The following is a 23,972-nucleotide window of genomic DNA, read 5'->3' as shown; positions in this document are numbered from 1 at the left end:
AGAGCAATGGGGTCGGAGCTGATATACAGAGGCCACGAGACCCATACTGCTTCGGATTCATATTCGCCCAAACCTGTTAAACCATGGGCCTCCGTTATCCGGCCGATTCGTTACATGCTTAGAGAACAACGGCTTCTCTTCGTGCTCGTCGGCATTGCGATAGCACTCTGATTTTCACCATCTTCCCAACCTCACGTGCCCCGCACGTTCCCCACCACCACTTTACCACCTCGATCTCCGATTCCATCACTTACTTCCCCATCGAGACCCAGAACAAGTTCTCCTACCCGCACCGGGTCGGGTTCGAGTCAGCCAACCCGACCGGTAAGATTCCGCTGGGGCTAAAACGGAAGGGTTTGAGAATCGTCGTTACGGGTGGAGCCGGGTTCGTCGGGTCCCACCTCGTGGACCGTCTGATAGCTAGAGGAGACAGCGTGATCGTCGTCGATAACTTCTTCACTGGAAGGAAAGAGAACGTCATGCACCACTTCGGAAACCCAAACTTCGAGCTTATCCGACACGACGTCGTGGAACCTTTGCTCTTGGAAGTTGACCAGATCTACCATCTCGCTTGCCCCGCTTCTCCAGTTCATTACAAATTCAACCCAGTCAAAACTATCATATCCTTTTTTTTATTTAGTAATAAATACTTTTCCATAACCCTGGTTTTGCTATGTTTGTTGCTAGTTTTGATTTATAGGAGTATCTGTTTTTCCTTAATGGGGTGTTCTTTACAAGACGAATGTGTGGGGGACATTGAACATGTGTGCCTGGCTAAAAGAGTAGGTGCCAGGTTCTATTGACCAGTACCAGCGAAGTGTACGGAGATCCTCTGCAACATCCTCAGAAGGAAACTTACTGGGGCAACGTTAATCCCATCGGTTAGTTTCTTTCTCTCTGTTTCTTTTTCTTTTTTTTGTCCTTGGAGAAAATTTCTGTCGCCGGAAAATCTCTTTCTGACTTCCATTTACAAATTTCCCCTTTATTTGAGAGGCAGAGGGAAAGGAGTCTTGTAGTTTCAATTGCCTTTCAATATGGGTATGGGAGTTGGGTTTCCTCCTGTACACGTTTGTTGTCCTTTTGGAAGTTGGAAGTATTGCTGAAATGGCGCTGGTGCTGGTGCTGGTGCTGGCGCTGGCGCTGGCGCTCTAGAACGTTTAGATCTGGTCGAATTTCTAACGTTTCAGGATAAACCCGTGATTAGCGGTCCCTTATAGTCGTACGGCAATAAATTTTACATTCTATCCTACGACAGACTGGCACGTAGCACAGATTGATCACCAGTTAAAAATCATTTTTGGCAAAAGAAGGAAACAGGGTTTTTTTATTTGGAGTGATGAGAAACGGAAATGGCAGGGAGGTGGTGGGGACATTTCCGTAAATTTTGTCTTCTGAATGTGGAAGTTAGTTGCAAGTTTGGATCTGGCTGCTTGTTTGGGCGCGTGTCCCTGTTACAATCTGAAAAAGCATATGAATTTGCATTGTTTATGGGGCTTAATGGAGGGGGACCAACCAATACGTTTGAATGTGTGATGACAGGTGTCCGCAGTTGCTACGATGAGGGAAAGCGTACTGCTGAAACGTTGACCATGGACTATCACAGGGGCGCTGGCGTTGAGGTTAGCTAACCTACACTTTTTTAATCTCACTGTAATAATCTAATCTATTTAATTTGTTGTCACTGACATTGCACCAAACTTTTAAATCACTGTTTTATATTTACATACGAGTACTTTCTTATTATTATAGTTATTTATTTAATCCGCTGTTTCAATATCAGGTTAGGATTGCCAGAATTTTCAATACTTACGGACCTCGTATGTGCATCGATGATGGCCGTGTCGTTAGCAATTTCGTTGCTCAGGTACTCTTTGTTTTAGTTGTAATTTTTATAATTTTATTTGATAGGGTCAGCGGGTGGTTAATGTGATAATTGAATAATGAATGCAGGCTTTAAGGAAGGAGCCTTTGACTGTATATGGTGATGGGAAACAGACTAGGAGTTTCCAATATGTTTCTGATCTGGTAAATGATGCTTTATTATTGTTATTTTTATTTTATTCAGACTTCTTTATTAGGCTTTTATTTTTTTATTTTTTTGCCTGATCCAAGCTTTTTTATGAATCTTTTCAGCTTTTACTTCTCTTTATTTTTTGTTGGAAATGTTGGTGCCATAATACTACATTGCTTGTTTCTATTATTATTTTTTTTAACCTATGTTACATATCTGATATAAATCTGCAATTTGTAGTGAAAATTTGAGATTTGGTGGGGAAGTTTCATGTGATGTTAAAACTGTGCAGTGCACATGATTTGAAAAGTACATCCTGACATAACATTTGTATAAAGTGAAATCTAAACTATATGATATTTCAGCATAGGAAATGTAAAGTCTTTTGGGATAAGAAATTTAACTGACAGGATCTTCTTGGTTCCGAATTTCCCTTTGGTGAGTGTAAAAATTAATTGAACAAACATACACCATGTGACTTGTACCAAATGATGTCCCAAGTGGACCAGCTAATTTTAAATGCCCATAGTGTAGTATGAGCAATGCATCAATGTGTTTTGTTCACTGTCAATGGAAATAATAGTTCTTCCAAACCAGTATTTAACCACTCGTGCTTGCATAAAAAGTTGGTACCCTCCTGCTTCCATTAATGGTATTTTCAGTGACCTTTTGGGATTTTTTTTATTTGTACCATTTGATATGATTGGCCAGCCTTTTAGAGTAAATAGTTGGTATTTTCTATTGAGTGTACAACACTATCTGGGGCAGGTTTTTCCCCAGGAACATTTATTGATGTATTATTATAATGCTGTGTAGTTGGATTTGTGGGGTATGCTGTTCAGTGTTTTGTCTAATATCTTGTGATCAGAACTGTTCTCTCCTCTCCACAATGATTGGTAGCTTAGCATAGCTGTTCCTGCTCATTTTTGTGAAATAATCTGGTTTGAAACAGGTGGAGGGTCTCATGCGCTTGATGGAAGGTGAACACGTTGGACCTTTTAATCTTGGAAATCCAGGTGAATTCACCATGCTTGAGCTTGCTGAGGTATGCCTACTACTCTTTAAATCTTGGTATTGTTTTCTATAGAAGCTGATAAAGCTACTAAGAAATGTTTTGGTGATAACAATGACAGTGGTTATTGTTAATTAAATGCATTGAGATCTTAGTTAAAATCATGGGTGTGCCATAAAATTAATACTGCCTTCACAGTGTATTTCATTTGATTCAGAGTCTTGTTATTCTTTTAAAGATTGAAATTCAAGATCCTTACCTTTAATTGGGGCCATGAGACAAATTTACAACCTAAGCTAGTGTAGGATATGTGGAAGTGTTTTATGACTTACTAGTTTTATGTTGCTGGTTTCCTGCATTCTTGCTCTACTGGTTTCTATTTTTCTTGGACAGTACTGAGATTTCTCCACGTTTATTTACAGGTAGTCCAGGAAACAATTGACCCGAATGCAAAGATAGAGTTTAGACCCAACACAGAAGATGACCCACACAAGAGGAAGCCTGATATCTCAAGAGCCAAGGAGCTACTTGGTTGGCAACCCAAGGTGTCCCTTCGAAAGGGTCTCCCTCTAATGGTCTCAGACTTCCGGCAACGTATTTTTGGTGACCACAAGGAGGGCAGCAACACCAACAATGCATCAACATCTTAAGGTGGCATATATACTCACAGAAAGAGCAATCAAATATAATTGTTCAGTGGAAAAGAAGTCCCCCTCTTTTCCCCATTGAAACAATATAGTTAGCGGCGGCAGCGGCCGCGGTGGCAGCAGCAGCAAATGAAGCCTCTTTAGAATAGATTTGGAGATTTTCCTTTTTGACTTGTGTTTGCCATCTTTGTAATTTCCATGTCTCTATCCCCTTTTAAATCTTAATTGACAGTGAGCTTTGCGAATCTAAAATAACATTTTACCCTTTTTTCTTTTCTGTGCAGCTGCTCATGTTCAGCAGCAATAGTGATTCAATTCTACATTTATCATTCTTTTGTTTGCATATATTAGTTTCTCCATTTACCCATACGCAGTGCTCCAGCTCTTGGTCCTTGCCTCATTGGTTTCTTTCCCTTTTAACCCTTTCTCAACGAGGGTCCGGACTCGATTCCTTGTCAGTTCCAGGCGGATTTATATTTTTGTCCAATATTCTAAGGGAATTCATCAAGTGTTCATGTTAGTAAATTATGGAAGATCCTTGACGTGACAGAAAATGAAAAGAAACGAAAAAAACCCAGGATCTTCCGGGGCCTACAAATTTCCAATCAGTTTGCATTAACAAAATAAAACTCTGAGGAAGGACAGAATATGCATCAAAAGACCATGCATGCCCAGAAGAAAGGTCCGATACAAGCTCAGTAAATCTCCGGCTTTGCCTTTCTGAAGGCTACCATCTTCCCCACCATGAGTTCGTGAGAATATGAATGGGGGCTTGCTAGACTTGGGCTAAAGCTAGTATCACAAGAGAGATGATTTTGGGAGATATTCTCTGTAATTGTCCTATTACAATTGTCGTTTCATAAATATGAAATATGTAAGCCACACTAGTGAGTAATGAAACTGCACATTAACTTTTTATCGTGATTACATAATTTATAACATTATATTATATAAAAGAAGGAGAATTGCAAGTGATATGCTTTTGATGATTCCAAATTCCGTCTACGATCCTCTTTTCACTCAAAAACTCATGGCCCAACTTAGTTAGCCCTTGGCCTTCTTTAGGACCTTCATGTAGAGCAGTGCCAGTGCTTGAAACATAGGAATATATATATATAGCTCGTTGGGCTTCAGGACAACTTTTGCACAAGACATTTGTAGTTACGTTGGAGTTCTGAGCCCAATGGTAAGTTGCTGACCTGACTGAAGTTTGGTATGGCTTAATAATTGCTCCATGTTTCTTGGACTCAAATACAAGTTAAAGAATATGATTTGCAGTTGAGCGCATTAAAGAAACAAAACAAAATAAAAAAAAAAGGGTTCAAACTGGCCGAGGTTTTATGTGCGTCGGGTACCAAAAGCAAGCCATATTGCCCGCCTCCCTACGATCTTTGGGCAACAAACAATGACATTTCTTTGGCCATTCTGACACTAGAAAGACAAAGAAAACGTCAATCTTGGTTAAACCTTGAGACATGCAATTTCCACAGCAATAGCCAAGAACCCTATAAGAATGACATTTCAGGCCATGGGAATCATAGCGTTTCCTTGACAATTTTATTGCTATTTATTTTTTTTGGGAAAAACATAAATAATAAATAATAAATAACAAAATATAAATAATAAGAATATCAATTAAACAGAGTCTAAATAATTATAATAAATTAGAACGTGTATAATATTTGACAATTCAAGCTTTATTTCTTTGTGTACTTCAAAGAAATTACGAATAAATTGATGTTTTTGACTCATTTTCATTTGAAATTGGAAGAAATTGAAGAATTGCTGTGGCGTGTAAATGTTCTCAATTGACCAACTCGATAACTTTTTCTTCGAATATTAGGACACTTTTTGTCATGGAAGGGAAAATGAATGCATATCTCATTATACTTAATCAAGGAATAACTACATAAATGGATTTAACTTTGCACGTTAAATATAGAACTGAGTAGGAATTAAGAAATGAGAAACATAGGGCCTCAATGGATCAATGTTGGCGTACTTGTACTTTACGTTGGGCTGCAAGTGCAAAATTGCATTTAAGTTATACGAATTACTGCAATTAATTCGCCGGGGAAGCGGGGAGGAGAGAGCTGCCGATGTAACTTATGATCAGTAAGTTTGTTGGAACTATCAACTACATTGGCAGTCATCATAATTTCATCTGATCTCCATCTTCATTGCTTCCTCCGTACGCTTGCATACTGGCCCAAAGGAAGTTTGTTTTTTTTTTTTTCAATCAGTCAACAATCTAATTTCGGATCTCAGGTATAATCAGGGACCACAATAAACAGTTCAATGAAACAAGTGATCACCCACAAGCAAACCTATTGTTCCAGAATGTAAATCATATCAAGCAACACAATGGGAGCAACTTTCTTTTATTTTCCATTCATTTCCCCTTCAAAAGATTTGCATTTCTACGTTTGTGAGAACATGAAATTTATATATGCTGCAGAGAAATTTACAGAGACGGTAGCTAATTTGATGCTATTAGGCTACATTGCTGAGTGATGTTGTGTACGAAGTCCCTTCAATCCGCACAAATAGCTCCCTTTCGATTGTCTTCTACCATTCGTTGCCGCCATTGATACTGTTGTGTTAGCGAATTTCTCGAAGCCATTGTTGAAAGGATGAAGAATTTGCTCAAAAGTTACAGCATTGCGGCGCTTGTCAAGCCATGCAGTGATATCGGCAAAAACGATTTCAATGTTTTCATCGGGTTCCCCTGATGTCAATCCATGCCACATCTCTGGATACAGTTTTATGGTTTTGTCCCTGCTGCTAGCTTTCTCATACAGGGCCTTGCTTACTTCAGGGTCTGTTACTATATCAGCCTCCCCGTGCAGCACGAAGAAGGGGAGTGTCACCTGCCAAAGACAATTCAACCAACCGGTGTAAATGTCAAATAAATGAGAGAACACTCTCTCGGTTGCCAACAATAATTTTTCTACCTAAATTTATTCACTGCATTAACTCATTCAACGATCCTAGTGCCTCATTGTAACGGGGAATCCAATTAAAAGGAACCCTCTGACAGAAGGTACAGTCGGACTTCATGGTACAGAGCCTAACAGCACCTACAATAATTTATTTCTGCTATTTTTTCCCATATGGCGAATTAGTCCCTGAAATGTAACCCAAGACTCATTCCCCTCACCTTCCATGCAGATTATTACGATAGTGATAGTAGAAGTTTTGTCTCTCTTGAGATTTAAAAGCACAAAAATCAGATATTTTGGAATGGGGAAGGGCTCGAGAGCGAAAGATGTTAACCTCATTTAAACCATCTTCAAGGCTCATGCTGGTTCTGAGCATTTCCAGTGCTGTTTTCAGTCTGGGCTTGTCTTGGTATATCAACTTATTATTCCTTATCTGCACCCATCATCAAGGAAAGAGAGACCATCCGTGAGCTTTAGTTACTGTATTAAATCCTTTAAGTCAGTAAAACCAATTCAAGAGTATCTAGACTTAACAAGAATAGAAGGAATTGAATATCCTCACCACTTCTCGCTTAACGGGGTCCTTGAATGCTGAGTCAATAACATCTTTTGTGGGTACTATCTTCCATTTAGGTATGATTTCTTCCATTTTAGTCAATATATTCACGACCACTGGATGTGGCTTCACTTTCTCTGATATCTGGAAATTTTAAAGCTCAACTAGAGTAGCTGAATAATTGATTCTTACTAAGGTTAATAGTAGTAGTATTTACATCATTACCTTACACATGGGTGCAACAAGTACAGCGCCATTCCAAAAGGAAGGGTCCTTCTTATGAAGCAGTAGGGCCACAGCACCTCCCATTGACTCTCCATATAAGAATCTGCTCTTCTCCCTATATTCTTCCAGCGCTGGAAAACCATGGTGGCAGATTTAGGTGGTGAACTAAGACAAAGGAGCTAGCCAAATAATTGTGGTAATTCTGGTATGTCACATACCGCAGATAGATGTGAAAAATTCAGTGCAGTCATTAACGATGTTTTCGAACTTCTTAATATAACATCGAGCACCCTTGGACCTTCCATGCCCTTCATAATCAATCCCAAACACGGCATATCCTGCAGCTGATAGCCTGGTTCCACATTCTATTGAAATCATGATATCAGATTAAGACAGGCCTTGAACTCCATTAATCAATTCCCAACACTAAAATTATCATTTATCAACAATGAAATGACTATCCATTTTGAATCTTCTCACCTAGGCAACCTAGGGAATTCATGCAATAAAGCAAACATCATTGACTTTTAATCTTCTAGTCACTAATAAAACTAGACAATAGGTCTTCTATGAGCAGAATCCTAATTCAGATATCCCACAAGGAAAAGGAAATTGAAGTGGATCCTTTTGCTGAATTGACCCGTCATCAAGAGTAGTTCAATGAAATGATTCTTTCCTTCTTTCTAATTAATCGGATTCATCAATTAGTTTATGGTTTCTTGAGTCTTTATCAGAGAATCTTGGTGGGCCTGATCAGGATGGTTGAGTATGAGCAATTGATTGTTTGCCAACCTAAACCAACCCAGCTGACCCACATTTTAAATTCAGGTCAGGATACAGAACATGACCCACAACAAGATCTACACAGCTTCAAATCTTCATCAATGTGATGGATGATCATAGAACTATGAATACCTATCGTTATTTAAACAAAAAAGTGACTATCAATATGTATAATAAATAACTCAATAATTAGTCAAACATAAATTTAGTTTATGACAATACTTTTTTCCTTTTAACAAAGCTACAAAGTAGCTTTTTGAGCTGCTTGTTTATTGTAATATAAACACAATAGCAACTTCAAGCTGATCACCAGTTAAAAACAAAAGGAACAAGCTTAAAAGTCGAAAAAAAAAATGTTGGCCTTATTTGGCTTTCTTGCGTACAGAAAAGAAAATCCTTCACAATGACATGCCAATGTTGATAAGATAAATTGATTATGTCACACTGCTCGAATGCAATATCTGTGAGGTTACACCTACGCATTAGAATGGTGACAAAATGCAACAGAAGATAGTGGCAGAGACCATAGGGAATAGCCAACTTATCCTTTTTGTTTGATCAATGGCAACAATTCCTCATACCCCACAAATATATATATATATAGCACTAACAATTTAAGAATTGAAGCCCTCTTTTATTTTCCAGGCAAGGAATTTTTTCCAGATCTATCTTACACTTCCCTATATGATTAATCAATTAAAATCAGAAATTAAGTAGCCAAAACAGGGGTTGTGGCTCTAAAATCTTAATTCCTGAAGGCTTCCAACCTATTTAATTTGATTTTAAATATATTCTCCTAAGTGGTCATGTTTGACTTAAGTTCCCATCTCCAAATTCTACTTGAATTGGGACAAGTGGGAAACTTATGAAACTTAAATTGGAGGGAAACTCCAAACCCTGTTTGTGTCCAGCCAAACATGATCATTAATTTCAACAACTCAAAAACATTTTGGTGGTTGACCACCACATGACCACGTAAAGATAACCCAAAGTTATTTGGCGAGCAAACACTGCCATCATCATTATTGTTTACTGCTGAAACTAGTCTTGAGGGACAGAGAAAGAGAGAGGGGGAGAAAGTTTGGGTAATCAATTCTGGGTGAAAAGTTTGCCAATCTTTATATGGAAGTTTGTGATTCACAATAAATATCCGTGAACCTTCCAAGCTTGGAAAAAATTGTTTTGAATTTGATGGCATGGCCAATGGTATAAAAGTTGGAATCTTGTGAACAAAGGCATCTACGTGTTACATGATGCTATTTGAAAAAGTAAAAAAAAAAAAAAGGTTAAAAACACATTTAAACGGGAAAATAGGTTATTTAAGAGCATTTATTACCTCTCATGAACCCGCTGCACTCCACGCCATAGCCTGCAAGGACATCAATGAATTACACCCAACGCTCCCTTCATTTTTCTTCCCTTTTTAATTGTTTTTTTGGCTAAGTATAGTAAAGCGGTAATTAAATGATTCAAGAGAGAAAGAGATATGGAACCATGGCAAAGGAAAACAAGAGCTTTTGGAGAAGAGAAAGGCAACCATCTGCAAGTAAAAAGCAAAGCTCCTCTTGAATTCCTTATATGCTCCTACATCACACATTCAACCCACAACCATGAAGGTTAAACTCGATCTAACAATATTCCAGCCAAAAGAGAGAAAGAGAAAAAAAAAGGAAAATAAACGACGAAGCAATACCCATGTAAAGCTAACCTCCTGATATTCAACTGCCATGTTCATGAAAATATAGAAGATAAAACCGATCACCAGTATACTCTCTTCTTCACAATGGCAATGAGAGTTTGTACATAGTAGTAAGTTATTACAGCTCTGAGAGAGTGAGCAGTACTTAAAAACGAAAAACGAGCCGACGTTTGGAAGAGCTGAAAAAGTAAAACGGAAGAAAGGAAAGGAGAGCCAAGGAAACGAAAGTACCTGCAGACAAAGACGGAGAAGGAGACGCGTTGAGGGCATTTACATAGATAAATATATGTGTATATATATATATATATATATATATATATGTATTGTTGGTTTGGAAAGTGTAATGGTCTGTTTTACGGGAAACTGGATAAAAAAGTAATTATCTGTCGAGGAAAGATATAAGCTGATGAGGTGGAGCGCGAACATTTTAAGTTGCCCATATCTTCAAAACAGGTGAGTCTCGAGAAAGTGGGTCCCGCCCACTGCCTCTGCCTTTGGATTCTCTTCTTGCTTAATCCCAATCCCCTCACTCTGCCTTATCTCCCTTCCTCTTTTTGGGTTTTGCGTTTTTCACCGATGCATGCATTTGGTTCCTTAGAGGTCTCCGCACTCCTGGGGTCATATTCCAATAAATATGATATTTTTACACATGACCTTATTAAAATAAAAATTATACATTTAATTCAAAATTTTTAATTTTATAAAAATAAGTTATATTATCTCATTATTTAAAAAAAGTTGCTACAATGACAACAAGATGCTATCTCCTACTTGTCTTATAATCATTCATTCATTTTATGAGTTAAGCTCTTTTTTTTTTTTTATGAAAGTAAACTTTAAACATGTGTTTAGATACGATAATAATAAAAAAAAAATTCAACTGTAACGTAGATTAAATGTTAACGTGATATTAATGTAATATTAATTATTATAATTATTTTTTTTATATAAATATAATAATAAAATATTTAAAAATTATTAGCCATATAAAAGATCAATCTAAATTTGTTTTAAATTCTAAAAAAACAAAAAATCCACACAATAAATTACTATTAATCTAGTACTATATATGCCTTATTTTATATAAGGTAAAGAGTTAAGAGTTTAAAAACTTTTAATGCTCACCTGAATTGCAAGTATTTTAAGGCATTTAGGAATTCATACATCCCTTCCGTTCAAATTATGGCAAGATATTCAGAGCAACCATTATGTTTTAAATACCAAAATTTATTTTTGGTTCATCAAAGTTTATTAAAAACAAGTTTAAATTGCTATAAAGAAACAAGGGTATCTATTTCCGTTGAGTTATTAATTATCTTTAGTGTATAGTATTTAAACAAATAATGAAGACTAATTTTATATTTTTTAGGCGTATCCATTATATGAATAATAAATAAATAAGAAGATAAAACATAAAATTTCATTTTTCTTTCAATTCCATATTTATTTATTTTTGTATAATTTCATAATCTGAATCTGAGTTAGTATACATTAATCCAACTTAAACTCTTTATACACAAAAGAAAGAGTAAGTGCACTTTTCATAACGTGAAGGATTAAAATAACATGAATATTAAAATGACCAAAAAATGCTTTGCTGCGGAATTTAAAGCAACATGTAAAAGAGGAAAAAACAAAGTCCGAGAAATAATTACCCGAAACCTTGAAAACAGAGTTTCTAATTTTCCCATCCCTTATTATTCAGTCAAAAGATTGTGTTGTTGGATACCACAACAGTTGAAGAGCTAAACAATATTTTGTGGGAGGCGAAAGCGTGTTAAGAAAATACCAATGCAAGGGATCTGGTTCTGGTCCCGATGGACAAAGATGATTCCAGCGACAACATTAAATTGATTTTGTTATTAATAAACTTCGCCACCACCACCGCTGCCCGTTAGGCCAATTACTCTCTTATTAGGCAAAAAGCCCACTAACCCGTCCTTTTTATTCATTGCATTATTATTGCAAGCGTTGGATGACATTGGGATTTACAATTTTCCGCTCCAATCATCAAATTACACCTCCCGCTCTCCCCAAATCTATTTCTTTTTTTTCTCTCTTTGGAAGCTTTCTTTCTGTCGACGGTGGAATACATTGGCAAGTGAGGAGGTCCATAATTTTCAAAATGTAATTAATTAAACTACTCCTACAACAAACACCTAGGACAGTTTTTTCTTTTTCTTTTTTAAATCTTCAGTCAATCAAATATATAAGAAATTCAAACCAAAATCATAATACAACCAACCACAGCCACTTTCTCCCCGTCTCTAACTATCATAATCCAACGCTGACTACAAAAGCATAAACCCTCCCGGTCTCAAAAAGAGGTCCCCTGTGAAAGGAGACTCAGCCCAATAAGGCAAATTTGTAATTTAACTTTTTGTCATAAATAAATCCCACATTTATGTATAATCACAGCACATCAAACCACAGGTTACCTACCTACACTATGGATCCTACCAAAAGCTTATTGCTAACCAAACAAAACTTTGTGTGGAAAAGGTTTTTGGAGCGTGAGGAACTGAGGAAGTGGCTTTATCTCTCTTCTGTTCACATGTACGAAAAAGAGGCTTAATGGATGGACAGACTTAAAACCATATGTAGTAATAAATACTGCTTGTTCACCAAACTATTCAGCTAGATCATTTAATCAAACCGTCAAAATTTTCCCTTGGTTAGAATTTCGTAATAACATTCTCTGATGGCAGTGTAGGGTCCTCCTTCACAATGAATGGCAATCAGGGAATGGGCCGGTGCTTCCATTGGACAGCAGTCAATGGGTTCATATCCATGGACGATTGGTCGTGGCCTCTGGGCAAATATGACCAGAGACAATTACTGGAATCAAGAGGTTTGGATACCAAAAAAACGAGGTTATGCCCCATAACGATTCGCTCTTTAGCACATCAAACTGTGGCCAAGTATCAATCCAGTAGATCAGTGAGAGCGAACAATGACTAATCTCGTGAAATATTTTACCAGAAGTTAATGAAAGCCTTGTGCTAGAGCAGAGTTGTTCAGAAAAATATTAATGGTCATCCAATTGCAATATTGTTTCAGAAAATATATAAATAAATAAATAAATAACCCACTTGCACCATTGCAGTCAAGCTGAACTGAAAATTCCACATGTTTGGAACCCGCTAACTAATAGGTGGTAAGTGATTGCTGAACGAAAAGGCTGAATTCTATTTTCAGACGGCTGATTGATGTTGTCCAAAGAGGAACGAAATCATGATAGCAGAATGTTACGATTTAGGAGATGGAAATTCAACTAGACTTAAGTTGAAGCTAGTACTCAAGGAAACTGAAGGCAACTAAAAACAGTATTTCTGCTTTTGAAGGTTCAGTGGAATCCTTAGTTTATCATTTAAATTGAATAGAAACATGTAGCATTGACAATGATTCGTATCAGGGGCGAGATTTTTGCACCCACTTATCTTAAAGAAAAAAATACAAGCATTTGACTCTGCCAATGAACTACTTACTATCAGGATATAACAAAATCCTACAAATGACTAAAAATAAGACGCAATTCACTGTTACCGATTGCATGATTCAGCTAAGCGATCTACCAAAAACATAAAGTGTAAGTTTATTCTACAGTGAATATCAGAAATTTAAAGATTTTGGAAAACACATCTGTCGAATGTGCAGGTAAAGGGGAAAAAAAATCAGACGGGTGCCATAAAGATAATGGTTGGTGTAAGAAAGTCAGGATCACTTTGTTCCCCCAACTTGGAATTCCACTGCTAGATGTTCAATTTGTTCGGGAGAAATCAGCAGCAGCACTAAAGGCAGAAACAAGACAAGCCATCCCAATCACCTGTGTCCACCTTCTTGTCCTGGCAGCAACAGCAGCCCCAGCGACAGCACCCGCAATTAAAGAGTTTGTCTGAAGTTAAAAAAAAAAAAAAAGAAAGCTTGATGATCCTTGTAACCAAATCTTCAAGCTATTTCATGCATCATAATTCCAGTGTTAGGAAAATTATGGAAATTTAGAGCCTGTTTTACTCTTTGTAATAACTGATTGATAACTCCTCTTTATAACAGTAAACAACCAAATTTCATGTCTCTTATATAAGCAACAATAAACATAGGAAAACACTTTTAGGAATCTGAATCTTGTCTAGTCTCTGTTTGTCTATGTTACACAATGCATCTTTACCATAGGAAGACACTTTTAGAAAGCTCAAGTCTCAAGACATAAGCAAGTAAGAGTTCAACGTATGACAAAACAAAGTGCAATTTTCATATTTTCCTCACATCATGTGTAAGTAAGCTTTTCGCAGGAAGCAAACCAAATACAAGATGTGCTCAGCAACTGCCTTCAACTAGCTACTATTATGGGTATTTATTGTCTCTCCCCCACTCTTACATACATGGAAATGTTCTATGATTTCCTTCACCCATCCAGTGTTCCCTCTCCAAAGTTGCCATCATTTCAAGGAAAAGAGATTTCCCAGATATGCACAAATAAAGAAAACTATTTCAGAAGTCCATAAACTAACCCAGTCATTCTGCCTTCGGTATCTCTGAAGCCCGCAACGAGTCATGGTAAATACACCAGCAACAAGTCCTGAATATAAATGCGAAATAGTTTAAAATCTAGCAGATGCTTCATGAAGCACCAAAATAAGTTGGAAAGATACCCTAAAAGCGAAACCCCTGTCCAATTCTTTTTATTGGCAATCAAAGTAGTATTCAGTTTGATCTTGGAGTATCAAATTTTACCATCTAAAAACTTAGCCCAAAATCAAGCTATTCATTAATCAGTAATCAGGTCAGGTTGCCCATTAATCAGAGAGATAAGTGTAATTACCGCATTGGAAGCCGAATTTGCCAACAGACTTTGTCTGCAATTGAATTTGGGAGATTAAGCAATCGACATTGAGAAAAACACCTAGACTAGCTGATCAAATACTAAAAAATGCCCAAATATATATCATTTAATCAACCAAAGTTTGTAAATTTCCTTTACCACATATGAAGCTTGAGCGATGCCAGTTAAACCTGAACACCAAATAAACAGAAAAATAAAAATACGATTAACCTTAGTAGGTGAGTCCTCAACCTTTAGGGCTTTAGCTAACCAGAATGGCGGGAACTGAATATTCCAACAAAAAATAAAAGAATTGTTGACGGCTCATTAAATTTCTTTTATTGAAAATTTTTACCTTTTTTACGACCATCATATGGGGCTGAACAAATTCCCCAGAGTGCACCTGCCTGAAAGTAGATTTCAATTCTTCTTTGTTTGTTTGTTTGGTATTGAAAGAAAAGAAAAGAAAAAGCCGAGTCGAGCTTTAGATGTCTTTACCGTTCCGACGCGAATGACCGACTCAACGGCGAGGGAAGAGCACGGAACGACGCCGCTTAGCTCTTCCTCCATCTCTCATTTCCAAAATCAAGTTTTTCGGTTGCCACGCACGGCACAAGTATTAGAAGTCAGGGGAAATCGCTTTTATTAAACGACGACGTTCATCAATTGTTTGTTTCTTTAAAGGACAGCGTCTTCAGTTTTATTATCGCTTGGCCCATAAATTTTCATTTTGTTTAAAGGAAAATTAGGGGGAAAAAAAAAGAAGCTATTTCCAAAACAACGTCGTTTGGTCGTCCCCAAAACCCTAGATCCACTGTAACCCTCACTCTGCTAAATGCATTTTATATCTTCAAAACGCAGAGGCAGCTAAGGTAGTCTCTGACTTTCTGCCCTTGCTTTCCTCTCTTGTTTCTCCCGATTACTCTCCTTCGTGTTGATTTGACTCAGTGGAAAAGCAGTTAGGTGGTGCGAAGATGAGTCGTGGAGCAGCATCTGGACCCAAGGGGAAGAAGAAGGGAGCGTCGTTCACTATCGACTGCGCAAAGCCGGTGGAGGATAAGATCATGGACATCGCCTCGCTGGAAAAGTTCCTCCAGGAAAGGATCAAGGTCGGTGGCAAAGCCGGTGCTCTTGGCGACTCCGTCACTCTCACCCGTGACAAAAGCAAAATCACCGTCACCTCTGACGCCAACTTTTCTAAGCGGTATGTTTGATATTTTTCCTTATTTCGTTTTTTAATCTTTTAGTTGGAAGATGAACCATCTGCTGTTACACTTCCTGTTACGTATATCTAAATTTTTAGATCTGAAAAATAATTTTAATCTTAAGCGAAGGTACTCGAACTCTTTTAATTTTATGGGTAAGGTCGATGAAGACAAATTTTAAGGCTTGTTTCTCAAAACATTCGCAGTGGCCTCCTAAGAGCTTTCGCCCTCGCCAGGCTTGAGAGTTACTGCTGCATTTATTCTTCCTTGGATGTCTGAGACCTTGATACTGGTGCCTTGTTCATTTTTGTTATTGGAATTTCCGTCTTTTGAATGGGAAATGAATTCAATTGAATCTTATTAGGAAATGGCGTTTTGTTTATTACTTGAGTAACTTTATTAGTTTATATCTTTTGCTGCTTTTAGTGTTATGGATTGTAGGACTAGTGGTACTTTTTTAATTTTAAGGTCAATGATGACAATTAGTAAGGCTTGTTTCTCAAAACATTCGCAGTGGCCGCCTGAGAGCTTTCGCCTTCGCCAGGCTTGAGAGCTTCTGCTGCTTTTATCCTTCCTTGGATGTCTGAGACCTTCTGTCTACTTTCCGTTGTTTGTTGGAATTTCCCTCTTATATAGGGGAAAGAATGATATTTTGATTGTAAAAGTTGTGTTGAGCATTAGTTTGAATTATTTTCTCTGCTGTGTTTGGGTTTCAGGTATCTTAAGTACTTGACTAAGAAGTACTTGAAGAAGCACAATGTCCGGGATTGGCTTCGGGTGATTGCTTCCAACAAGGATCGTACTGTTTATGAACTCCGCTACTTCAACATTGCTGAGAATGAGGGGGAGGAGGAAGAGTGAAGAATCAGATCAGTATTTTCTCCAGTTCCCTATCTGGTTTATTAGTTCTGAGGACCTTGTTTATCTATTTCAGGTGTCTAATTTTTGGACATGTTTGGGTTGTTTTTTGACCCAAGTTTTTGTTGCCGATCATTACATTTTTTGTTTATGTATCAGTCCATTAGATGCTATTAAAAGGATGCATATTTCTTTTGTGAGTTGATTATAAGAGCTCTTAACTGATTTTCCACCTTGGTGTTTCAATTATCTGTGGCCTCATCGTCCCTTGTTAGCTAGCATTCGCAATACATTCTGATGGTATTGGCTGCAAATCTCTGTGTGTTGTAGGTTCTCTATGTTGACATGCAATTATTTCTTTGATGATTTGGCTACGTTGAATGATGTGTTAAGTTAGGCATGGTAGAGATGTGGTAGCAAGAATGGAGCCGTGTAACCAAATTGGATAGTTATATAGTGGGTTGTGCATATAGGTTGTGTGGTATGATGATGATTGCCTGCCAGAGACGATTTTAGTTTTTTGGTTATGGTAAATAAGACAACTTGGCAGCCCTGCGACTATTGATTAATGACTGGTGGCAGCCCCACGATTATTGGGAAACATCATCCCTTCTACGGGCGACAGAGGATAGAGGATATGATTAAGTAGTAAAAGGACTAGTTGAATCTCGATGCAATCCAGCACTAGCTTGGACCAATCCCTCACTGGCACAGACCTATCACATAAGCTAATTCAGTTCGCCATTCTGTATAGGTTAATCCTTGAATCAATACGAGGGAATGTGTTTTTTGAAGGTGCTAAGTGGTTAATTTTTCCAATTAGTCTTCTCTTATTGAAATTTGTTAGGGTTGTAGTGTCTTGATGAATGAAATTGTAGTAAATCATAAGTCAGCTGTACCAGTACTAATATATATTTTTAATACAAGCGTAAGCACTTTTTACGATAATGATTGATATTAAATCAACACTTACGGTTGCATTTTTAAGAGGCTACTACATAAAGCTAGCAAAATTCTAGCAAGCAATGCGAGCTTCTGCAAGGTACATCTCCCCCGCTCATCCAACTCTTCATTTTGCACACCCGACCCTTGAATCCTTCATATGGAACACCCTCATACGAGGCAATGCTCAGGCTACAGCTCGACCCACGTTCCCCACAATCTCCATCTACATTCGTATGCGCTTCCATGGCGTTTCACCTGATTTCCATACTTTCCCTTTCCTCCTACAATCATTCAATTCCTCATTTCACCTTCTCTCAGGTAAACAAATCCATGCCCAAACTATCCTCTTCGGCCTTGTCCAAGACCCATTTGTCCAAACGTCACTCATCAACATGTACTCATCTTGTGGCGACTTAATTGTTTCCCGTCAAGCTTTTGACGAGCTCACCCAACCTGATGTAGCGTCTTGGAATTCAATTATTCATGCCTATGTTAGAGTGGGGTTGATCGATTTAGCACGGGGTTTATTCGATAAAATGCCGGAAAGAAATGTGAGATCTTGGAGTAGCTTGATAAATGGGTTTGTTAGGTGTGGGAAATATAAGGAAGCGCTTGCTTTGTTCCGTGAAATGCAAATGTTGGCAGTTAACGATGTTAGGCCAAATGAATTTACAATGTCTGCTGTACTTTCTGCTTGTGGGCGTTTGGGTGCTCTGGATCATGGGAAATGGGCTCATGCTTATATTGACAAATGTGGGATAAAAATTGATGTTGTCTTGGGAACTTCTTTGATAGACATGTATGGAAAATGTGGGAGTATTGAAAAGGCGAGGGATGTGTTTCGTAATTTAGGTCCTGACAAAGATGTGATGGCTTGGAGTGCTATGATTTCTGGCCTGGCTATGCATGGCCATGGTGAGGAATGCCTTCAATTGTTTTCGGAGATGATAAAACGACAGGTGAGGCCGAATGCTGTTACATTTTTGGGTGTACTTTGTGCTTGTGTACATGGAGGTTTGGTGAGTGACGGAAAGGAGTATTTTAGGACGATGAGCAAGGAGTTTGGTATCATTCCTTCGGTACAGCACTTCGGTGCCATGGTTGACCTTTATGGAAGAGCTGGTCTCATTGATGAAGCATGGAATGTGGTTAAATCTATGCCTATGGAGCCTGATGTGCTCGTATGGGGGTCCCTGTTGAGTGGATCCAGGATGTGTGGGAACATTGAAACATGCGAGGTTGCACTCAGGAAGTTAATTGAGTTGGATCCCACAAATAGTGGTGCATATGTGCTTCTTTCAAATGTGTATGCAAAGACGGGCAGATGGACAGAAGTAAGGCGTGTGAGAGATGTCATGGAGGGTAGGGGGATTAAGAAGGTTCCTGGATGTAGTTTGGTTGAGATGGGAGGTGTCCTCCATGAGTTTTTTGTGGGAGATGATTCTCTTCCAGAAAGCAGAGAGATATACATGATGCTTGATGAGATTATGAAGAGATTGAAGATGGAGGGTTATGTGGGAAACACAAAGGAAGTTTTGCTTGATTTGGATGAGGATGGAAAGGAGTTGGCACTATCCCTTCATAGTGAAAAGATAGCTATTGCCTTTTGCTTCTTAAAGACAAGTCCAGGTACTCCTATTCGCATCATCAAGAACCTTAGGATATGTCTTGATTGTCATGTTGCAATAAAAATGATATCTAAGGTGTTTGCCCAAGAGATTGTTATTAGAGACTGCAATAGGTTTCACCAATTTAGAGAGGGAGCATGTTCTTGTAAAGATTACTGGTAAGCTGCCCACTGTTGTTGGCTAACCAAAATCTTTCTTAAGGCAATTACTTCGTCTGGCACAAAAGTTAGCATGAGGAAACCCTGGAGGCTTGAGGACTGAAATTTTGCATTCGACTTCCTCATGGCGCACGAATGTTATGGATATGAAATCTATAGGCTTATGCAAGAAGGTAAGTCCGATCATATTTTCATCCTTGTATAATTTTTGTTCCAGCTGTAATATCTGAATTAAATATACAAAAATCATTGGCATCTTACATGATCAAGTTTTAAAGAAGATTTGCATGACAAAAGGTAATCAGATCTGCAGTGGCAGATGAACAAAATGGGTTCCATCTTTAAATTAAGTAACAACATCAATATCAAATATTGACTGTCCTAAATTTTTAACTTTTAAGCATAATTTTAGGTGAGTTTATTAGTATTCAAAATGGACAGTTTGTCTCAAAAAAATATCTTTTGTTAGACATAAAAGTTTTGTTATCAATTTCTGTTTATTTGATAAATTTTAAGATAACTCTTATCTTTCTTTCAGTGTTCTTGTTGAAATTAAGAAATCCTTCAAACTAGAAGGTAAAAATCCAAATTTTTTGTTGAAATGCTCTAAATTTCTTGCAGACTTTTGGCACTCCATAAAAGAAGAAATGATTAAACTAATTGAGGAAAAAAATTATTTCAAAAACCATAGAGGATAAGCTAAAACTCTAGATTTGTTGTTGAAATGCTCAAGATTTCTTCTTGATTTTTCACACTCTACAAAAGAAGAAATGATGAAAGTAATGGAGGAGAAAAATCATTTCAAGAACCAGAGATGGATTCTACGCTTCAAGTTTCTATTGTTTGTAATCTTATTGGAGAACTTTCATTTCAAGAATCATAGATGGATGTCATGGAAGAGTTAGTGGGTGTGGTAACTTAAAAACACAGAAATTGCAAAATGATCTCTAACTTTTCCATAACATCCATATATGGTTCTTGAATTGATTCAAAGTAGGGGTGAAATGTGGGAAGAAAGGAAGAGAAAATGAAGGTTAAAGGGCTTCTGGAATGTTGTTTAATAAAATGCCCCAAAGAGATGAGATGAATTGAAAAAATAGGAAGAATTCGATGCTTTTAAATGTCATTTTGTTTGATAAAAGTTGTTAGAAGTTATTGAAATATTGCATGCAAAAGTTATTGTAAATTGTTGAAATATTAAATACAAAATTGTTGAAATATTGAATGGATATAAAGATAGCAAAGCATTTCAATATCTTGAGTTTTTTGTTTTCTTATGTCAATTATCTTGAATTAATCAAAATAGACTTGAACATAACAAGTGATATAAGAGTTAATGCAAAGGTTTTTTTTGTAAACAAGTTATATCATCTTTGCACTGATTTTCAATATATATCTTATACAAATAATTGTATCAGGTCTCTTGTGCATATAAAGACAATTATTTTCTCTAAATCTTTGTGCACATGAGAACCGCAAGCTTTATAAAATTAAGCTTACAAAAGAATCTAGACCACTACCAATGGGTCCAATATCAAAGTCAAGTGTCTATTGTTAATTTTCAGATAATGGCTAACAAAAAAAGATAAAAAGTTACAAAGCATCCATTCTTAATTTACCATCCCGCCATCCATCCAAATAACACAAAAACATTAGAACATTGTATGAGAATAACATTCACATATCAATAACATGAGAGACACTTGTTTATGTTTATGTCCCCTTAGCACTATCAGAATTCATTACCGAGGTAGAGACAACAAAGGCAATAGGGGCAGTAGAGGCAATAGGGGTAGCAAGTCTAGCAAAGGGAGGCCTTCTTGCACCACGATAAGTAGGGATAGATCTAGCACCACCATAAGCACCACGACCAAGTCTTGAAGCAACAACAACAATAGTAATAGGTCTTCTTTGCACACTACCAGGTCCTCTTAAAGTTCTTAATGCAACAGCTTTTAATGAGGACCTAGTAGGAGCTTTTGATGAAGACCTAAGTAAGGTATTTTATTATAATTTAAAACATAATGTATTAGATGCATTAAATTGCATATTTAATGTAAAATACTAAATTGCATGATTAATATAGATTACCTTTCTATTAAGTTGCACGATAATTTTAAGATAAGTCTTTCTATTATGACCAAATGAGGAACATAAAGTGCATCTAACAGTGCTATTCCTTCTAGCATTGTCATGTTCAATTGGCCCTTCCTCGAGTTTCTTTCTTCTGTCTTTTTTGGGCTTACCAAGCATATGACGGAGTAGTGAAGGCTCCACTGGATCTATCTTCCCTTTGAACTCAGCCATGGTGATGTCAGGTATGGGGTGAATGAACTCATTGTTTACCAACATGAACTTTTCCTTAGAGTTGTAGTTACCAATATTACTCTAAATTACCCCTGATGTGACCTATTCAAGCTGTTGCATGATTGCAAGGAATACCTACAATGTAATCAAACACAAGTTAATAAACCCTAAAATACACAACCAATAAGTGTATACATCAAATATGTTGAGACACCTTTACTTGCAATATTCCAAACGCCACATGGACAAGTTACCCACTCATCCCCAAGTTGACAACATATGTCTTGGCACCTTGAAATATAATAAACTCAAGTATGTACAACCTTACAAAACTTGTCACTGTACTTGGTAGAAACCAACTTCTTAATTTTAGGTGTCATTTGCCCCTCCCATAAGCAAGCCTTCTTATACTGATCCTAAAACCTCTTCATTATCTTGACTTTGATTTCTTCTAACAAAACCTAAATGAGTTTACTCCTCACAAGCCTAATCTAGTGGTTAAAACTCTCAGCCATGTTGTTAGTCACATGATCACTCTTGACGCTTAGGGTCAAAGGTGTGTCTTGCCCACAATGTGAGTGGTTTTTTCATCAACCAATTGTTTGCCTCTACATTTTCAACTTTAATCTTCATCATGGCTTCATTCTAATCCCACTGGTTGTATGCTTTTACAGCTTTCTTGAGGTTCAACTTCATGTTTAATCCCTAAAACCTTTGTCTAAAATTGTTATAAAAGAGCTTAGAACACTTTCTTTGAGTGGCATAGAGCACAATTTCTGTGATTATATCATTTAGGTCTGGCTATATAAGAATAAGTAACAGTTAATAAGTAATAGAAATTAACTAATTAAATGTAAAATAGTAGAAGTTTAAGGGTTACCTTTTACCCATCATTCATCATTGCTAATAGTTTATTGAAGTCTCCAATGACAGTATTAACTAAATTCAAAAACTAAGACCATGAGTCTGCCATAGTAACAATAGTTAGGAACAGATGACAATTCCCATAAATAGTAAGAGCAAACAGTAAAGCCCCTCCATATGGCTCTTTGAGATGGTAGCCCTTAACCGCAAAGAAAAGTCTACACCTCTTGCTGAAATCTTTCCTTATAGCATTAAAAGACAAGAAAAACCTTTTAAAAGTTGAGTGTATGCTCTACCCAGCCCTCCATAACTGTATGATGGCTATACTTTCAAGATTTGTATCTTCACCATCTAAGCATACAGGTGCGTGACAGAGATTTACCCCAAGTGGCCAAGTGCTTGATAGAGGTTTACATTAATAAATCGTTTTATATAGGGAAATATCTTGCATCCGCAATTAAGCAGCCCAGATTACTTAATTCACGTAACTCTTCCGACTTACCAATTGCTAAACCCTTAGTATATCATAATAATATACTCTAATAATACAATTTCGTCCATATCAATTTGAACATGAAAACATTGCGTCTATAATAAAAGAATTTTTAAGCACAAATCATGATGTTTATTAATCCGAGAAAGCAAAAAAGAGGACATCCCACCGCGTGATTTGTCGTTTTTGATCTTAGTACAAAAATGGAACACCCTGCTTAATTGTTTACTACAAATCGTAACTAGAAACAAAATCGCTACAGTTTGTTCTTTTCCCGTGAAAAATCATTAAGGTGGCATTTGGTACTTTACAATGCAATGTGATTACAGGTAATGTGATTGCAGAGAAGATACATTACAGTGTTTGGTGTATAAGTAATGTAATGATTAAAATGCAGAGAAGATAACATTGCAGTGTTTGTTTTATAAGTACTTTACAGGGAATGGAATGTTAATTTCCAAAACTACCATTATATATTAAAATATAAGTTTAACATGTATTTTTTAGGGTAAATTCTACAGTAAAGTTATTATTTAATAAAAATCATTTTATAAAATTAAATACAAGTTCAATCGATTAATAAGAAAATAAAATTAAAAAAAATTAAAGAGTGAATAGAGATTTTCTAAGCATGCATTCTTTAATTCGGGAAGGGATTAGGAAAGTAAAGCCATCCAAAAGCAGAAACAACCCATAGTCTTTGATGGGCCCTTTTGTAGTTTGTCTTGATTTGATCAACATAGATTTGAAAAAAAAAAAGAGTTGAACATGCGAAGGATGTTGTGCGGCCTAGTGGCAAGGACAATGAACAGAAGTG

At 37.0% G+C, this 23,972-nt stretch overlaps 5 protein-coding genes and 2 non-coding genes across 9 annotated transcripts; 5 read left to right on the top strand and 2 right to left on the bottom strand.

The window, feature by feature from the left end:
- The first annotated feature begins 743 nt into the window (after positions 1–743).
- LOC110413500 (UDP-glucuronic acid decarboxylase 4-like) lies at positions 744–3,953 on the top strand. The gene is made up of 6 exons (XM_021424339.2): positions 744–881; positions 1,540–1,619; positions 1,781–1,864; positions 1,951–2,025; positions 2,964–3,056; positions 3,446–3,953. The coding sequence occupies exons 2-6, from the start codon at positions 1,590–1,592 to the stop codon at positions 3,671–3,673; spliced, it is 510 nt and encodes a 169-aa protein (XP_021280014.2). The 5' UTR covers positions 744–881; positions 1,540–1,589; the 3' UTR covers positions 3,674–3,953.
- Positions 3,954–6,011: 2,058 nt separating this feature from the next.
- LOC110414304 (caffeoylshikimate esterase-like) lies at positions 6,012–10,203 on the bottom strand. Of its 3 annotated transcripts, none has more exons than XM_021425412.2 (9): positions 10,107–10,203; positions 9,870–10,001; positions 9,670–9,760; positions 9,513–9,545; positions 7,612–7,758; positions 7,394–7,524; positions 7,175–7,312; positions 6,947–7,045; positions 6,012–6,540 (listed from the first exon to the last, which is right to left on the bottom strand). In XM_021425412.2, the coding sequence occupies exons 1-9, from the start codon at positions 10,143–10,145 to the stop codon at positions 6,169–6,171; spliced, it is 1,182 nt and encodes a 393-aa protein (XP_021281087.1). In that variant the 5' UTR covers positions 10,146–10,203; the 3' UTR covers positions 6,012–6,168. The 3 variants fall into 3 exon arrangements, with proteins under 3 accessions (XP_021281087.1, XP_021281088.1, XP_021281090.1); XM_021425413.2 differs by having other exon boundaries at positions 9,885–10,001; positions 10,107–10,202; XM_021425415.2 differs by lacking the exon at positions 9,870–10,001 and having other exon boundaries at positions 10,107–10,164.
- Positions 10,204–13,220: 3,017 nt separating this feature from the next.
- On the bottom strand, positions 13,221–15,355 carry ATOEP16-4 (Mitochondrial import inner membrane translocase subunit Tim17/Tim22/Tim23 family protein). The gene is made up of 6 exons (XM_021424911.2): positions 15,196–15,355; positions 15,053–15,104; positions 14,857–14,888; positions 14,698–14,731; positions 14,387–14,454; positions 13,221–13,770 (listed from the first exon to the last, which is right to left on the bottom strand). The coding sequence occupies exons 1-6, from the start codon at positions 15,265–15,267 to the stop codon at positions 13,636–13,638; spliced, it is 393 nt and encodes a 130-aa protein (XP_021280586.1). The 5' UTR covers positions 15,268–15,355; the 3' UTR covers positions 13,221–13,635.
- Positions 15,356–15,527: 172 nt separating this feature from the next.
- LOC110413896 (large ribosomal subunit protein eL22z) lies at positions 15,528–16,992 on the top strand. The gene is made up of 2 exons (XM_021424912.2): positions 15,528–15,901; positions 16,619–16,992. Exons 1-2 carry the CDS (start codon positions 15,672–15,674, stop codon positions 16,761–16,763), a joined length of 375 nt encoding a protein of 124 aa, XP_021280587.1. The 5' UTR covers positions 15,528–15,671; the 3' UTR covers positions 16,764–16,992.
- LOC149527376 (small nucleolar RNA SNORD14) lies at positions 16,062–16,185 on the top strand. Its single transcript, XR_016351095.1, has one exon. It is a non-coding gene; the product is annotated as a small nucleolar RNA SNORD14 (small nucleolar RNA).
- On the top strand, positions 16,370–16,493 carry LOC149527375 (small nucleolar RNA SNORD14). The gene has a single exon (XR_016351084.1). It is a non-coding gene; the product is annotated as a small nucleolar RNA SNORD14 (small nucleolar RNA).
- Positions 16,993–17,775: 783 nt separating the features above from the next.
- Positions 17,776–19,702, top strand: LOC110413894 (Pentatricopeptide repeat (PPR) superfamily protein). Its single transcript, XM_021424910.1, has 2 exons — positions 17,776–19,334; positions 19,535–19,702. Exons 1-2 carry the CDS (start codon positions 17,786–17,788, stop codon positions 19,561–19,563), a joined length of 1,578 nt encoding a protein of 525 aa, XP_021280585.1. The 5' UTR covers positions 17,776–17,785; the 3' UTR covers positions 19,564–19,702.
- The last annotated feature ends 4,270 nt before the right edge of the window (positions 19,703–23,972 follow it).

Source organism: Theobroma umbraticum, unplaced genomic scaffold (assembly GCF_002168275.2).
Source record: "Theobroma umbraticum cultivar Fairchild unplaced genomic scaffold, ASM216827v3 scaffold_4.1, whole genome shotgun sequence".
In the NCBI taxonomy this organism is placed as follows: Eukaryota; Viridiplantae; Streptophyta; class Magnoliopsida; order Malvales; family Malvaceae; genus Theobroma; species Theobroma umbraticum.
This window is presented reverse-complemented; position numbering and strand designations above follow the sequence as displayed.

Excerpts from the sequence above, each read along its gene's own strand:
- LOC110413500 (XM_021424339.2), top strand. The coding sequence starts at position 1,590 with ATGGACTATCACAGGGGCGCTGGCGTTGAG. Across the intron at positions 1,620-1,780 it reads ACAGGGGCGCTGGCGTTGAG|GTTAGGATTGCCAGAATTTT; the intron begins GTTAGCTAACCT and ends TTTCAATATCAG. Across the intron at positions 1,865-1,950 it reads TTAGCAATTTCGTTGCTCAG|GCTTTAAGGAAGGAGCCTTT; the intron begins GTACTCTTTGTT and ends TAATGAATGCAG.
- LOC110414304 (XM_021425412.2), bottom strand. The coding sequence starts at position 10,145 with ATGCCCTCAACGCGTCTCCTTCTCCGTCTTTGTCTGCAG. Across the intron at positions 9,761-9,869 it reads AGGAGGTTAGCTTTACATGG|GAGCATATAAGGAATTCAAG; the intron begins GTATTGCTTCGT and ends TGTGTGATGTAG. Across the intron at positions 7,313-7,393 it reads TTGTTGCACCCATGTGTAAG|ATATCAGAGAAAGTGAAGCC; the intron begins GTAATGATGTAA and ends TAAAATTTCCAG.
- ATOEP16-4 (XM_021424911.2), bottom strand. The coding sequence starts at position 15,267 with ATGGAGGAAGAGCTAAGCGGCGTCGTTCCGTGCTCTTCCCTCGCCGTT. Across the intron at positions 14,889-15,052 it reads ATATGATGGTCGTAAAAAAG|GTTTAACTGGCATCGCTCAA; the intron begins GTAAAAATTTTC and ends TTTGGTGTTCAG. Across the intron at positions 14,732-14,856 it reads TCGCTCAAGCTTCATATGTG|ACAAAGTCTGTTGGCAAATT; the intron begins GTAAAGGAAATT and ends ATTCAATTGCAG.
- LOC110413896 (XM_021424912.2), top strand. The coding sequence starts at position 15,672 with ATGAGTCGTGGAGCAGCATCTGGACCCAAGGGGAAGAAGAAGGGAGCG. Across the intron at positions 15,902-16,618 it reads GACGCCAACTTTTCTAAGCG|GTATCTTAAGTACTTGACTA; the intron begins GTATGTTTGATA and ends TTTGGGTTTCAG.
- LOC110413894 (XM_021424910.1), top strand. The coding sequence starts at position 17,786 with ATGCGAGCTTCTGCAAGGTACATCTCCCCCGCTCATCCAACTCTTCAT. Across the intron at positions 19,335-19,534 it reads CTTCTTAAAGACAAGTCCAG|GCAATTACTTCGTCTGGCAC; the intron begins GTACTCCTATTC and ends ATCTTTCTTAAG.